We start from the raw sequence: 17,319 nt of genomic DNA on the forward strand, positions 1-17,319 counted from the left end.
TTTGTGTGACAACTTAAGCACTGTGGCCATGGCACATAACCTTGTGCTTCACAATAGAACAAAACACATAGAACTGGATCTGTTCTTTGTCAGAGACAGAATCCAGTCCAAGGCTCTTCAGGTGAAGCACATTCCCTCTGAACATCAAACTGCAGATGTTCTCACTAAACCACTATCAACAACAAAGTTCACTGCCATGAGGAAGTGTCTCAGAGTCATTGATGGTTTATCCCTAAAATAACTAGTAAACCAATGTATTCTTTTCTTTTGCAAAAAGAGATACATGGTTTCAGGGGGGTATATTAGAATATAGGTTAGTTAGCCTTGCCTTTATTCAATCAAAGCTGTTATGCCTTGATGACGTGGCCTATATTTTCTGAGTCCTCAGTTTCTATAAATAGAAATGAGGAGCTCTTATTGTGTAAGAAAAACAGTTTAATAAAATTACAAACTAACTGAATAAAAGTTAGTTACTCTTCTCTCTCTAGCTTCTGTAACTGCCTAGTCTTCTTCTTCTTTTGATATCTTTACAGTTATGAATGATAAATAATAAGGGGATTTCATGGTTTAGGGTTATGTTATATTATATTGTTTACATAAGTTTTTGCTGCTTACCTTTAATATGCTGTTGCATTTTAATGTCTTCAATTGTGTGTTTCATTACCATGTGCCATTGTTTGGAACCTTGGGTGGAGTTATAAGCTTGGAAATTTTTGTTTTTGATGATTTGTCTAGATAATTGAAGATGATGTGGAAGCTAATGAATTGTGTACCAGAAGAGAATTTGCCAGATGGCTAGTTAAATTGAGTTCTTCTCTGGAAAGGTCAGTTCCTAATATATGCACATAAACTTGCAGTTAGGAAATGCTTTAGAGCTGAAATACTTCGTTTGTCATGGCTTCATTTAACAAAGATTTCTTTGTCTTCTAGGAATTCCAGGCACATGATTGCTCCAATAGTATCATCACTTTCAGGGTCTATAGTAACTGCATTTGATGATATCAGTGGGGAAGACCCTGATTTTAGATTCATTCAAGGTAAAAAATCATGAAACTTCTCTCTAAAAAAAATTGTGTTTTTATGGGCAGATATTTGAATGTTTTCTTTTAAATTCGAGGTTAAAGCCTTAGCAGAAGCTGGTGTTGTCCCCAGCAAAATATCTTGTAAGAATAGTTCCAATTCCACTGAATCTAACGATCAAGAGAACATAAAGTTTTTTCCTGATAGGTAAATTTGTTCTTCATCCCACTTCTACACTTCACAATCAAATTTCATTTTTTACTGAGTCGAAGATTTGTGCACTGAAGATTCATCTCACGACAAGACCTAGTGGACTGGAGGGCTCAATTGGAGTATGATTTTTTCTCTGGGGTAATTGACCAGGTAAGCCGTATTCAAAATAGTAATATTTGTATGATCTTGAATATATATGATGAGAGTCTTCACCTGTCTGTCCGCTCTTAAAACCTGACTTGTTTACAGTCCAGATATCAATTAAAAAAGCAGGCTATATGGATGTGGAGATCACTTCCCCAGCAATATATGTGGACATGTTGGCAGGGGATAGGAGTATACTGAGAAAAGTTTATGGTATCGCCTCTTAACCTCTTTCCTTTATGTGTTGATGTTAATTTTGTTTCATTCACACTGACCCGATTATCCCCCGACTGACTATGACCAAGTTAAACTTGTGAAGTTTTTTTTTATTTCACTGTCCTACATACTTGCAAATATGTTTTTGCGTTTACATCTTTCTCATTTGTAAGGGTTGTAATTGAGACCCATTATAGAAAATCAGAAATTGTTCATTTCATTGAAGATCATAGTAAATTTTAGCTTGTTTATTGCAGTTTTTTGCCTGGTAATGGAAACAAATGAACAACAGGTCATAGGTGCACATTGTTGTTACCAAATGTAGAAGATTGAAATGTTCTAGAATAAATGTAAAATAATCTAGTACATTAGAGGTATAACCAGAGGAGGAAAACCAAATGGAAATCATGAATAATTTTCAATGTCCATTTTATGCTTATAACATGAATGATTATGTGAGGATTTGACCGTGAACATACTATTACAGGACAAAGCAAACGATTTCAGCCAAATAAACCTTCGACCAAAGCACAAGCAGCAGTGGCCCTGACCAGTGGCAGGATGAAGGAAGCAATTTCTGCTGAACTGTCAAGAACAGAAACTGAGAATTCTGCCAGACAAGCTGAGGCAGAGGAGATCAGGTCTGAGTTGCTTAGCCAAGGAGACATACTTCGATTTTGGGATGAGAAGCTCAGTAAAGAGAAAAGTCGTGGTTTTGATGTAGAGAGGCTTTATCTTGATGCAGTAAACAGTTTGGAAGAAGAAAATCTTAATGAAGATAAGATATATGCTGGGTATTTAAAGGAAAAGGCAGCAATCGATTGTCAGAAGCAGCTGCTGCTTAGTATAAAGAAAGATGTTGATGAGTTATCGGAAAAGCTTGAATCAGAGAGAGTCATACATGTAGATGAGAAGCATATAGTGCAAAAGTTGCTCAGAGATTTAGAGTCCAAGCATGAAGAAATACTTGATACCAAGTCCACACTGGAAGCTGAGACAGAAGCTATTCAAATTCTTAGGTAAAAAATTCATGGATTAAACTTTATACCCTTGTTTTGCTGTGTCTAAGTTTGTTTATGTTTGGTACTCTTTAAGTTAGTGTCTAGTCAAGTATCTAATATCAAAACTAGGAGGCTTGTAAAGCCTTGGAAGAAAGGGAGGTTTGCGACTTGGTAATTTGGTGTTCAAATACATTGCTATGAGAGCTAAATGGGAGGTCAATTTGTTTATACTGTTTGATTCAAAATTAGTATAGTGTACTTGTAGATCCAAAATGATCAGACGCCAATCTAACGATACACATACATTTGTTTCCCAAGACGTGTCTCTCCGACTACTCATTTATTTGAGAATGGTTGGTGATTCTCATGTTAGATTTTTTCTGAGGACACTTTTCCTTCCTTATGTACCATCTATACTTGTCCTAGTCTATCTCTAATTCAATCCAAGACCATATCTTGTGAATTCCACTTTGTTGGAAACTGATCTGATAAGCTAGTGATATCGGGTGTATGTCTCATCAATGTTGCAGATCTTGGGTGGAGGATGAGGCAACAAGAAGCCAATCTCGCGCAGCTGTTCTCGGAGAGGCAAGTCGAAGATGGAAATGGGAGGACCAAGCTTGAGTGGGGGCAACATGTAAATTATTACATTATTTTGTTTTCTGTAACTTTTTTGTTCACTGTATATTTAGTTTATCAAATCTACACAAGGAATTTCTGAATACTTTGTTGTACACTGAAGCTGTCTGCAAAACTAATAAACTATTGTGTGGATGATTTTAGATTAGTCCATTGTTTTTACTATGGCAAGTAGTGGTTTCTTATATATGTTTTCCTCTCAAATTTAAGTAGCCCATAAAACAAAAGTTGTTGCCTGACTATAAAACTATCAAATAGGAGATGTAATGTGATCACTGGGCTAGTATATTGATTACTTTTTTTAAGAGTCTGGTGGATGATGAAGTGATAGTATATAAAACTTTTAGCATAAATAATTTTCTGTCTATTTCTTAAGAGAGAAGAAAATATAGAATTAATTATGAGCTGTGAAATTTTTTGCCCTACACACTATTGGTGTTGGCACGCTTAAAAATAAGTAGCACAAAAATGACAAAATAATTGAGAAACTTAGTTAATACATAAATATTATAGAAAATTCAATCAAAATATTAATGTCTCTGTGATCATGATAAGAAAATGATAATAAAGAATAGTGACCGGGATAAAAGTATGATATTATTTTTTTTATTTGTAAATATTATAGAAAATTCAATCAAAATATTAATGTCTCCTTTTGTGATCATGATAAGAAAATGATAATAAAGAATAGAGACCGGGATAAAAGTATGATGAGTATATGATAAGATCTTATCATGTGGGGTGTTTAGTGTTTGACCAAATGATAATGATATTGATTGTATGGTATTCATGTGTGAGAGTGGAGAGAAACATTACATTATGCTCATTTTCTAACTCACCTCACCAAACTTTGGGTTAGGGGGTGTCAAAATGAGAACGAACCCATTGGATAGCCATCAAAATGAGTTGGGCTAACAAAATAAAAGCATGTAAATTACTTGGGCCCAAATAAGGTTGGCCAATTATGTGTCCAATGGTGAAGCATCCAAAAACTTGAAAACCCCCCACGAGTTCTTCAATACATTAAACCAGCTTTGATGCATGCGTGTAATGTTGAATTTTACTTAATAAAACTGTGATCTTGTGACATATACTCCTTGTTTTTACTTTCCAAAATCAATGATTATAAGCAACTCATTTTGACAAAATGATTATGAGCATAGGATCAACTTTTAACTCATCAATATCCTAGAATCTGGCTGATTCGGTTGCTAAAATTTGCCTTAGTCGTAGAATTTAACTTAATCAATGTTCACCGTAACACAATGCATGCATGCCCCAAAAGGCCAAATCTAGTATTATGCATTAATTTTAGCACTAATGGCAAATTCACAGCCATGTTACTTAAGCCATAACCTGTCTATCAAATGTGTGTAGACATTAGGAGCTATTGCCATTTGCCACTTCAAGTGAAGTAAGCAAAGTGCAAAATCTAATCATAATTGATATGTGTCCGAATTGATAAAGCCTGTTATAGTTAATAGATATTATATACTTGAGTTTCTCAATTGAATTTGATATCATAGAGATTCCATTTCTAATAGCGTATAAAAATGTTTTGGTAATTAAGATCAATCCATTGTCAATTTTCTTTACATCTCATAAGAGGGTAGTATCTAGCTATTGGCTAAAGAAAATAAAGCAGGTTTTCCATGAAGAAAATTTGGATTAACATGTTCTATTCGACACCGGTAGGAGAAAAATCTGACCCAGTATTTTTACAAAAAATAGAGAAATAAGAACTAATTAAGGTGTTGTAAAATAAAAACATACATTAGGTAGTAAATCTGAAAATCCAATTACAACACAAACAAATACATGAAGAGCAATACCAAGATTTGGCAAAGTAAAAGAAGTTTATTACAACTGTGAAAGCAATTACTTAGGTTGTGTAAAATGAAGTTAAATTAACACAATAAACAATAATATACATATGAGTATGATGAATTTCTGCCTCCAGCAAAGACTTTGGTTTGGTGATTTCACCTATCCCTTCAACAATCATTGATGAACCAAGGGAAGAAAGTCTTCAAAACAATCCTCCAAGCTCCGGAACTTTTCATCAGGATAAAGAGTGCTAATCTCAACATCTTTAGGTCCATCTGTGTTGAAGTTAACTTGACAACCTTTGATAAAAATATCATGTGTGAATGATGCCACCACACTTTCAGGTATGCGATTTTCTACAGATGCACACATCAAAATTAATAGACTTGTAGTGAAGAATAGTCTTTAGTATAACATATATAATAAAACTTAATCAAAATCCTAACATTTTCTTTTCTTTCGGTCTATTTGCGAGTTGAATTTTAGAAAGGAATTAAAGGAAATGAAATGATTGAGAGTCATGAAATACATTTGTTATATAACTCTGAATTTTTTCATTTCTTCCCCTTTCTCTCTCGAATCCAAGTAGCCAACCAACCTTAATGAACTTAAAATCTATTCCGTTATGATTTTCGCTTGCCACAAATTAGTCCATAATAATTTAAAATATCAAACTGAAGATCTTAACTTGGGGTGAAATTAGATCTCTTTGAAGTCAACTAGTACTTTTAGGATAAGGCCAGCTCTAAATCTTTGATGATAAATTTGGATTTTTCAATTCATAAAATATGATAAGTCTATTTGCAAGTTAGATTCTAGAGGAAGAAGTTTATAATCATGAAATACACCTATAACATATTTTTTAACTTTTTTATTCAACTATGTTGCTCAATTCGTAAATAGACAAACCTTAAATTAATAGATGGGTAAATATCTTGAACAACTAAAATAAATATTTACTCTTTTTATTACAAAAAAAGTGAGAAGATATTTATGATGGAACCTGCGGCTGCAGCTAGAAGATCATCTTCAGAAATGGTGATTCTGGGGATTGTGCGACCAATTTTCTTTTCCCATAAAGAAGCAAGCTCATTAATGCTATAGCAGTTGCTTGAGGGTCGGAAATGAACAATTTTGTTGAGTGTTCTAATATCATCAATGGCCTTCATAGTGAATTTTCCAATATCATTTCCATCAACAAAATAAGCTGCATGCACGTACAAGAACTTGTTCACAATCTACTGTTTAATGATAATTGATTCCAAAATATGACAAATTGTTAAAAATTATATGTCAATGTCATCATCTAAATGACTTCAAGGGCTTCCCTTAAACATGTAACTTATAATAAACAAAAATAGAAATACATTAATTATAATTTTAATTGTTTATACCCATAAATAATCTTGATTACAACTCCTAATATAAAATATTTTTTCCCATAACTTAAAATACCATAATAGACACCAAAAATAAAATTATTAAATGACTCACGTGAATTATTTATCTACCATTTATTTGAATCAGGAAGATATATTTTCTCATATCAGAAAATAAGTTATCTCCCAATTCTATTATAAATATAGTATATGTCTCAATTTTTCATCAAATATTATAAATGGACATGTGCCAACAAGACTTGATTTATCTCTTTATATCAAATATTATAGATGGTAAGTAATTGTATTTCTTATAATCACGTGCATGTCTACTCTTTAATTATAAAAAAAATGTGCCTACTCTTTTTGTTCTTGTTTTATCCAGTACATAATCATGAGATTACTCGGAAAGTTGAACACGACATAATTCTTTATATGAAAAGCAAAATCTCATGAAGTTATTGATATATATAAGTGCCATGAATTAGGATTTGCATGTTAAGTTATACCTTTGATGTTGCCATCACCATAGATCTGAAAGTGATCCAACGGTGGAGCAACGTTAGCTGGATGACAATTATCATAATAGGGCCAAGATGCAATGGAATTGCAACATATATAGGTGTATGGAATCCCAGATTCTTCAGTCATACGCCTAATCAAACGCTTTTCTTTGTACATTGATAAACCTGGCTCTACAGGATTTGCCCTCTCCACATCGTGTCCAAACTCCGAAGGCAAAAACCTCTGCAATATTTTAATTTACATCTCATAATTAACAAGTTTTACATTTTAGTTATGAAAATATCCTAATTATAATATGGTTTCAATCTTTACATAAATTAAGTAAAAAAGAGTGAACCAGTTTACAAGATTCTTACTTGGTAAAGTCCAGAAATAATAGATGTATACATATTATTTCCAGATTTTGAACTTACTTTCATGATTAATATTTGTTTTTACATAAATCAACTTGAAAGGAATAGTAAAATAAAAACACTAATATTAAGTTTTTTTTATACTTTTGTCCTCCAATTTCCACCTAAAAGCAAAAGATTCTAATAAGTTATATGTATAAAGAGAATGATATGAAATATATTTACAGTATGTATACTTTTAAGTTCTGAATGTAAAATATTTAGTTTAACATTTGACATGAATCTTCACTCTCAATATTTGATCTTTATTTTTAAGATTACACCAAGACCCAAAATGAGAAACCAAAGAACAAACAAAAGTTTTGACCTTGATTGTCTTAACAGACTTGATGGCCTCCACCAGTGCAAGCTGATCCAGCAGGTTTCCACCCCCCACAAGAGAAACCACAATATCTATATTGTAGTCTTTCATAATCTTCTCCATAAACTCCTTATCATTTATCACACCCTGTCATAAATACACAATCACGAAAATAAATTAATATTACTAGTGTACCACCTTTGTCAAAGAAGGACATGACAATGTGCACGTATGTTTTAAATTACGGTCTATGGCCATAATTGTTGTCACATACCACAGCAAGTCTTTACAACTACATTAAGATTATTACAATCCATATTTTCCTGTAATTGTAATATAAATCATTGGTATTTATATGTGTTCACTTTGACTTACATGAATGAGTGTAGCACCTTTGTCTTGGAAGGATTTAACAATGGCAGCCTTGGAAGGAGTGATAGATCCAGGGCGGAGCAATAGATATGTGGGGCGTCCGAAGTTGAGAATCTCCTTAGTCACGAACTGACCCATAAAACCAGTTGCTCCTATCACCAGAATTCGCTCCATGCTTGATGACATCGTTATGGTTTTATTCCCAATAACCTTCAAATTGTTTCTTTTTTTCTCTATACTTCAAGCCTATATATAGATGGACAACAATAGTAGTGTATTAGCTGCCGGAAGCCTCCAACCACTTGGGAGTTCTATTATAACAAGAGTATGAAAAGATTGGAGAATCACAAATAAGACACTAAGTATTGAATTAAAACTAATTATAAGCTCTTTCACTATGTCCTGCATATCTAATGTGAGACTCCACACTAATAAACCCACCAAATAGTTTATATATACATATGTATTGGGAAATATAATGCATCCTAATAGATAAAAAATAAATGGCTCTTGTTTGGATGGGAATGATACATGGGGGAAATAGGTTAGTCCCTTTATTATGGGCATATTATATAGTCTATGATATATTATGGTAGACTTTTTTTTAAATAGATTAGATCCAAATTTTTAAAAAACTTATTTATCTTAATTGATTTAGGTTTTAAGTTATCCTAAAAGACTTATTAAGTCTAATATATCAACCTATTTAATTATATGATATATTAATATTTATTTTATTTTAGTATAACTAATATTTTAATATAATTTTTTGCATAAATAATTTTTTAAATATAATTTAATTGGTAATATCAAATGGACATATTTAAAAGGAAAGGTCTCTTAGTTTATTTAAAGATTGACATGTTACTTTATTTAAGCACCTTATAACATAATAGACATTTAAACAAGTAAGACAAAAGTTTTAAGGTCTTTTTAAACCGCTAAATAACCTAGTCTGTTATATGTTATATAACATAAATCAAAATTTAAAAGAATTTAAAGATATATATTTCAGTTTATTGTATCAAATATTCTACTTAAAAAACTCCAACTATCTAATCATTTTAGAAAAGAATCACATCTAGAAATTAATTAAAGTTGGGAAAGCAGAGCATCATACTATGAATATATTCACCATCAATCATGTTTTAATTATTATTGTCGTTTTTTAACTAAGTCTATCACATTACCCTTTATATGGCTAAAAACTTAATCATTTTCATTGTGGGTGACTGACCACTTCACTAAGTATCACTCACCTTAACGACATAAACTTGGCTATTAAGGGAAGAAGAAATTAAACATTAATTAATAGATGGATTCCCTTAAAAAAAAAAAAAGGATAAACTCAAAGATGTGGACATTATATAAAGTAAGAGTTTAATATCTATGACATTATCAGTGTAAAAATTTATATATATTCATTATATTATTCATAATTAATTTGTATTATTAATTTTTGAAGAGATAATGATAATTAAAAAATAATAAACTAAGGATATATAAAACTTTTATAATAAATACATTTTTTATAGACTAATTCTACGATTGCACGTGACCATAATTGCTAAAATTCTAGGAGCCTTACATCCTCTACTTTACTGAGAGTAGAGACGTCATCTACTAATAATTAGTAATTCATATTTACTAATATATCGCCTATAAAAAACAAAAATATCTAATTTTAGGATATAAGTGCGACAAAGAGGTTACATTAATGCTTCAACATTTATATAACTAAAATGAAAGTTGGTGGTAATGATAACATCGGTGGTAGTTGGAACTGGATATTCTCTGACATGTTTCTATCACTGTGTGGATGGTTAGATTAATCTAATGGCTAGGATATTAAATCCAAAAGCAATAAAATAAAAACCCAAGAAAAAGAAAAAATGACGGGCCTGCATCTCATGGTTGAGATATTAAAGCCCAAAAATTATTTTATCATTTTTATTTTATTTTGAGGGAAATGCATAAAAACATTCTAAACCTTATTGTTTACAAATAGACACTATAAATTATTTATTCTTTCTAATTATCTCTTAAACTTTAACTGGTCCTTGCGTACTTGTAATATAAAATAATAGCAATAAATTTTTTAACCTATGCATTTCCTTTTAATATATTTGTTACTTAAGTTTATTTTCATATATATGGAAATATTACAATTGTATTATCAACGTGTATTGTTTCAAGTGGTACATGCTTGATTCTCCTTAAACAAGATCTTGTGTTCGAGTCTTGTGGATGGAAAAAATACTCGTTGAGAGAGTAAACCCCACATACTTGTGGATGTTCACGGTTCAGACAAAATTATCTCCAGTGTGAGAATACCTGTGGGAAACCAAAAAAATATTACAATTGTACTAATCACTTTTAACTCTAAAATTTATGTATCATTTTCTCAATCAATTTTGTATTTTGATGTTGGTTTGATCCATATATCAATGTTCACTAACCTAATACACTACTGCATTATTATTATTGTGAGTCTAATTGGTTTTCATTGTTGGCATATTGATAATTTAACAATATATTTATATGAGGACCAATTTTACAAACTAATAAAGTTTAAGGGATAATTAAGAAAAAAATAATTCATAGTAACTACTTATGAAATGCTTAAAGTTTATACGAATTTTATGTAGTTTTCCCTTATTTTATTATGATGAACATTGCCCTAACATTCCCTATATTTAGTAAAAATACATAAATCTGACCCTTTTCTATTTTTACATCAACACAAATCACTATAAGCATTATATTGACTACTCATGCATAATATTAGAAATTAGGGTTGCCCTGCCCATCTCCAAGCAATGCCCGCTTAAATTAGAGCAAACATGGACATGCCCTTTTTAAAATAGGGCATGAAATATCATGTTCTGCCCGCCCTAAACATGAGCAGGACGAGCTTGTAGGCTGCCATAAACAAAACTAAAAAATATGTATACAAATTTATATACACTTCATACAAAATAAACAATACATAATTTGCATACAAATATACAATGTATTTATCATAATAAAGATTCATACAAATGGAGCAACACATACAAAATATAAATTCATATATATAATAAAAATATGCATAATATATAATTTACATACAAGATACAAAAGGAATAATACATATGCATATATATAATATACAAAATATAAATGTATATACATAATAAGAAAATGGAGTAATTTTTAACATTTGATATACAAATGCATATATAACAATGGAACACATTTTTCACATTTGACTGATACATAATATTTTCATATTTGATGTTCAATAATTTATCTAATCGTGCATGTGGGCCGCCTATTTTGCCCGCTTGAAATGCCTACAGGCGAATATGGCATGTTGCACAAACATTTTAGGATGAATGGGTACATTTTCCATGTCTTGTCCTCCCAATAAGTGTGGGCGAGTGGATGGACCATATGAGTATTTGATTTATAAGACATGAGGTTTTAAGAGGAAGGCAATAAATCCTTGTTGTTATTGAATCAGTTGCCAAAACTATGCAAGAGAGGAGGTTTATAAATATAGAAACCAAACCCCAACAACTAACCTACTATTTAGGGAAACCCCAAAACAGAAAAGAAAAGGCTCAAGCCCAACAAATACTTCAACACCCCCCTCAAGTTGGAGAGTGTATATTTACAACTCCAAGCTTAGGCAATAAATGCAGAAAAGTTGCGGGTTCTAGTGCTTTAGTAAGTAGATCAGCTACTTGATCATGAGTTGATATAGGAAGTAAATGGAATAGCTTTTTCTGTAATCGTTCTCGAACAACATGACAATCAATTTTGATATGTTTTGTTCGCTCATGAAACACTTCATTGGCAGCAATATACCTCGCACAGTTATTGTCACAATACAGTAATGCAGGCTGCATGTGATGCAGTTGGAAATCCTCTAAAAGAAAGGTCACCCACTGAATCTCACATGAAGCCAAAGCCAATGCACGATATTCAGCTTTAGACGAGGATTGAGAAACAATGGTTTGTTTCTTCGATTTTAATGTAATCAAAGAGTCTCCCAAGAAAGTGCAATACCTAGAGATGGACTTGCGTGTATTAGGACATGTAGCCCAATCTGAATCACTGAAAGCTTTGATGTGTAAAAGGTAATTTGCAGGATAATAAAGACCTTGATCAGGGCTGCCTTTGAGATATCGCAAAACCCGTGTGAGAGCCTTATGGTGGTTGATCGTGGTAGAGGCCATGAACTGTGATAGTTGTTGGACAACAAATGAAATATTTGGACGTATGATAGTTAAATACAACAATCTGCCTACTAACTGTCTGTATAATAAGGGATCTGGAAAAGATGGACTGTCATTTTGAGATAGAGAACATCCCTTTACCGTAGGTGTAGAAGTAGGCTTAGAATTTAAGAAATATGTATCTAAAAGGAGGTCAAGTGTGTACTTCCGTTGGCATAGTGTGATCCCTTTAGTGGAATGAGCAACTTCTAGCCCAAGAAAATATATAAGTTTGCCAAGATCCTTAATTTTGAAATGTGTGTCCAAGTGATGTTTAACCAAATTTATTTCAGCATGATCATTGTCTGCTAAGATCAAGTCATCCACATAAATCAGCAAGGTAGTGAATTTTGTGCCTATAGACTTGGTGAACAAGGAATGATCACGGTGAGATTATTTATATCCCAAATCAACTAAGGCTTGTGAGAGCTTGGCAAACCATTGGCAACTTGCTTGTTTCAAACCATATAAGAATTTATTCAATTTGCAAACCTGATTGGGAACAGAACAATGAACACCTTGAGGTAACCTCATATATACTTCCTCGTCCAAATCACCATGCAAAAAAGCATTGTTTACATCCAACTGCTCCAACAACCAGCCTTGAAAAGAGGCAATAGCTAACAACATTCTTACAGTGATGAGCTTAATAACAGGAGCAAATGTGTCAAAATAATCCAATCCCCCAGTTTGTGTGAACCCATGTGCAACAAGCCGAGCTTTATGTCTCTCAATGCTACCATCAACCTTGAATTTTAATTTATAAACCCATTTTGATCCTATAGCTTTCTTGCCAAGGGGCAAGTTCATGACAGTGCAAGTTCCGTTCTGTTCCAAGGCCTACAATTCACTCTGTATTGCCTTGGTCCATTCCCCTGATTGAACAACTTGATAAAAAGGTTTTCGGTTCAGTGAGTGTTGTGATGTTGAGGACATAATGCAGATAACTTGATGATAAGGATTTATAAGATAAAGTTGAAGTTAAAGGGTGAACACTTTTGGCTGGATGATCAAAGGTAGATGAGTTCAAGAGGCTACAATGAAAATCTTTTAGGTATGTGGGTGGAATATGTGGCCTATGTGACCTTCTAAGGTTGATAGTTGGTGAGCTCTGGTTTAAGTTGGGTGTAGGTTGTTCTGAGTTAGGTACAGATTGTTCTAAGTTAGGTGTAGGTTGCTCTGAGTTAGGTGTGGGTTGATCTAATGGGGCTGTTGTTTGAGTGATTGGTTGTTCTATAATAGATGCCTCTTGATCTTGAGTATTATTTGTGGTCTGAATTGGTATGGTAGGTTGTTCATAATCTAATAAAGATGGTACAGTAGGTTGCTCATGGGCTGTTTGGATAGGTGTTGTAGAATATGGGAAAATATGTTCATAGAAGTGTACATTTTTGCTTGCAAAAATCTGCGTGGTTGTTATGTCAAGAAGCAAATAACCCTTCATTCATGATTTCTAGCCAATGAATATGCACCTTCTAGCCCTAGGATCCAACTTTGTTCTCTTTTGTGTAAGTGTACATGCATAACAAAGGCTCCCAAACACTTTCAGATCGGCTAATGATGGTTGGACAACATACAAAGCTTTTGAGGGGGATTTAAGGCCCAACACTTGAGTAGGGAGTCTGTTAATTAGATAGACTGCATGTCTAGCTGCATAACACCAGAAAAATCTTGGCAAGTTGGATTGGAAGAGCAAGGATCTGGTCACATTCAAGATGTGTCTATGCTTCCTTTCAACTGTGGAATTATGTTGAGGAGTCTCAACACAGGAGGTTTGATGGACTATTCCAGTTTCAGCATAGAAAGAATGCATTAAGAATTCCACACCATTGTCTGATCTAATAGTTTTGACCCTTTTATGAAATTGGACCTAAACAACTTTCACATAATCCTTGATAATGTTTCTAGCATCAGACTTACTAGGCATCAAAAAAAGCCATGTATATCTTGTAAAGTCATTAATAATGGTTAAGAAGTACCTATAGCCATGGATGGAAGGGATAATAATAGGTCCTCATATATTCATATGCACAATTTCAAAAGAATGAGCAATAGAAGAAGAACTTTTAACAAAAGGCAGTTTGGATTGTTTTGCCAAGTGGCATGAATCACACACTTTATTTGCATCAAAATTCACATATGAGGATTGTTTGCATATGTGTTGTAATACATTTTGTGAGGGATGTCCTAAGCGAAAATGTCATAGATCAAAAGAATCTATATTACAAGTAGTGTTTATGATATGAGAAAATGAAGAATTTGGTTTGTTAGTCTTTGTGAGAATGTAGAGATGATTGTGAGCTTTAGCATGTCCAATCATCTTCAAGGAAATCATATCCTGGATCATACAACATTCATTGTCAAAGGTAATGGTGCAATTAAGAGAAGCGGTGAGTTTATGTATAGAGACTAAATTGTAATGAAATTCAGGTATGTAAAGCACATTAGTGAGTAATAGTGCATCAGATAGGGCTATGGTTCCTGACTGTCTTGCATAAATGGAAAAACCATTAAGCAATTTTATCAAAATAGGTTTAATGTTATGGTAAGTGATGAAATTGGTGAGATTGTTTGTGACATGATCTGTAGCCCCAATGTCAAGTATCCAACAACTCTTAGTGAGAAGAGTACCTATTTGAGGCATCACCTCATCATTCATGCTCATCTGATTGATACAATGTGTTGGGTCAAAAACCAACTCTGCCTTTTGCTCATTTGAAACAAACTCTGTATTAGCATTACTGGTTGGCTCATATTGACTTGTGTGGCCTTGACTGAGTGCAACATTCACTATTCCAACACCTGATCTTGTTCTAAACTTGAAGTTAGGGGGAAATCCATGCTTATAATAGCAAGAGTCCATTGTGTGATTTTCTCTTCCACAGAAAGTGCAAACCATGAGATTGCCACCCCTTCCAAGAATGCTTCTACTTGAGTCTGCATTAATCATTGTTCCTCGACCAAGGATTCTACTATTGTTAGCCTGATTACCTATATTGTACTTGTTAGAACTTCCTTTCCAATTCTGTTTCGAATTTATAGAACTAATAATATTTGTAACATCCCAAAAATTACAATATTTTAGAAATAAATTTTTGAACCTTATATTATAGTTTTATTCTATGATAAAATATGTACAATGATATAATCAATTTATTTTAAGAAGGTATCTCAACATTAATATAAAAAATATAATACAATTGTATTGTTATTATATTCTTATTGTTATAATTATCGTTATTATTATCATACAATTATATTTGTTAAGATATTGTTTGATCTTACACAATACTATTTATGTATAGACTATTTTATTTTATTATTACGATTATATGTTTTCTTTATATAATTTTTATTATCCACTTAAGTCTACAAAATAATAAGAATTGATAATTATCTTTAAATGATTGATTAATTATTTAATTTGTGATAATGTTTACAATTTGCTATCAAAATTTAGATTAATTATAATAGAACATCTCATCTTAATAAAAATAAGAAATTAGTGAAATTAGTGGGTTAATGAGAATTATATTAATTAATAATAAAAGAATCTCACACTTAGCCTTTAGTCTCCAACCACAAAACTGAAACCTAGACCTAGCAACCAAAAAAGGAGGAAAAGAGAAAGGAGGAGATGAGAAGAAACCAAGGAAGGTGATAAAGATTTATGCATCAATCATAGGTAACACTAGAACCCAATCAAACTCCATAAAGAAATTATTAGAGAATTTATAGATTGATATTATTGTCGTTGTTCAATTAATTTCTTATCATCTTCATGCTTGAAATTCATTCTTACTGAATCATGAATTGATCCAAGGAAAAGTGTTTTCATTTATTGTGTTTGTTGAGTGAGAGTTAGGAATAAAAAATTCATAGTAACATAACGTAAATAGCAAATCTATAAATGGCTAAATATACACCATTGAAAGATGAGACAATTGGTGATGGTTGTGCTTCATGTTCAATATTATTAATTAATTATATATATGTATAGTTAAATTATTATATATATATATATATATATATATATGTTTGTTACAATATATTTATATTATGCTTTCTAGAATTCTATATGCAAGTGCCAAATGCATAATGACACTTTATACATTTTTTTCCCAATTTTATTTTGTTGTGAGACGCACTGTGTTATTCCTAATCTATAAACATATGTGTGATGATGAGTGCACACTTATCTTGATTGTTGAAGGGGTTCATTACCCAATTATGTTGATTGTTGAGAGGATTTTATGATCCGACGATTGGTATGGGCACAGGCAAACGAATTCACAGTTGCATGAAGACGAGCTTATTCCTGGAAATGGGGTAAGACATTTCTACGAACTCGGGGCACGGGTGAGGGGCAGGCACCTCCAACAGGCATGTTGTGTGGAAACTTTTAATCATGGACTGCGGGTTCGAGGCAACTAGTGCTACATATGTAAATTTAATGTGTTATTGCTTGTTGTAACACCGCGAATTTTACGATCTTGAATTATAAGATTTTATTAATATTTTTATTAATTATATTTTCGAAAATGAATTTCTGGGAATTTTCGGTAAAGAATTAGACAAAACTCTAGTTGAGTTTTAGTCTTGTAATTCTATTTCCAATTTGATGGTAAATTTTCATAATTTTCGGAGACAGTCGGTTTTGGACCACTGTCGAGGTCAAATCTCACCCGGTACAGCTCAAAAAGTGGTTTTTGAGTTCCGTAACTTGGAGTCAAATTCCGATCACGCCGTTGGCTTCGTAATCATATTTCGAGTCAAGATAGACCATGAGTTGGTCCATAACTATTTTCTAAAATATTTTCGCTCGGAATGCCGAAATTCGAAGTTCCAACTGTAAAGTAAAATCGGGCGATCATTTTGGCTACTCGAATATTGGCCGACAATACTCGAGCATGGTTTTAATCGCACGCGTTTCACTGAAGTCGTCGCGTTGCATGAGTCACTTCACAAAATCTACCTACTAAATCTTATAGATTTCACTACCACCAA

At 32.5% G+C, this 17,319-nt stretch overlaps 2 protein-coding genes across 3 annotated transcripts in view; one reads left to right on the forward strand and one right to left on the reverse strand.

Moving 5' to 3' along the window:
* LOC109357418 overlaps positions 1-3,508 on the forward strand; it is a 6,047-nt gene extending 2,539 nt beyond the window's left edge. Inside the window, exons 5-11 of the mRNA XM_019601375.1 lie at positions 736-824; positions 931-1,037; positions 1,125-1,227; positions 1,308-1,383; positions 1,488-1,590; positions 2,081-2,612; positions 3,125-3,508. Of these exons, the coding sequence (XP_019456920.1) occupies positions 736-824; positions 931-1,037; positions 1,125-1,227; positions 1,308-1,383; positions 1,488-1,590; positions 2,081-2,612; positions 3,125-3,218 (1,104 nt within the window). The 3' untranslated portion in view covers positions 3,219-3,508. The remainder of the gene's footprint in view (positions 1-735; positions 825-930; positions 1,038-1,124; positions 1,228-1,307; positions 1,384-1,487; positions 1,591-2,080; positions 2,613-3,124) is intronic.
* On the reverse strand, positions 5,053-8,321 carry LOC109356072 (leucoanthocyanidin reductase-like). Of its 2 annotated transcripts, XR_002108702.1 has the most exons (6): positions 8,054-8,321; positions 7,685-7,825; positions 6,949-7,186; positions 6,064-6,267; positions 5,158-5,416; positions 5,077-5,115 (listed from the first exon to the last, which is right to left on the reverse strand). XR_002108702.1 is itself a non-coding variant. In XM_019599407.1 (5 exons), exons 1-5 carry the CDS (start codon positions 8,234-8,236, stop codon positions 5,235-5,237), a joined length of 948 nt encoding a protein of 315 aa, XP_019454952.1. In that variant the 5' UTR covers positions 8,237-8,321; the 3' UTR covers positions 5,053-5,234. The 2 variants fall into 2 exon arrangements, 1 of the variants encoding a protein (XP_019454952.1); XM_019599407.1 differs by having other exon boundaries at positions 5,053-5,416.

This window comes from Lupinus angustifolius, chromosome LG09, assembly GCF_001865875.1.
Source record: "Lupinus angustifolius cultivar Tanjil chromosome LG09, LupAngTanjil_v1.0, whole genome shotgun sequence".
NCBI classification, from domain to species: Eukaryota; Viridiplantae; Streptophyta; class Magnoliopsida; order Fabales; family Fabaceae; genus Lupinus; species Lupinus angustifolius.

Bases quoted from the DNA above. Each gene is read 5' to 3' on its own strand.
- LOC109356072 (XM_019599407.1), bottom strand. From the start codon at position 8,236: ATGTCATCAAGCATGGAGCGAATTCTGGTGATAGGAGCAACTGGTTTT. The intron at 7,826-8,053 runs GTAAGTCAAAGT...TATTTATGACAG, and splicing joins AAGGTGCTACACTCATTCAT to GGTGTGATAAATGATAAGGA. The intron at 5,417-6,063 runs GTTCCATCATAA...GTGCATCTGTAG, and splicing joins TCTTCTAGCTGCAGCCGCAG to AAAATCGCATACCTGAAAGT.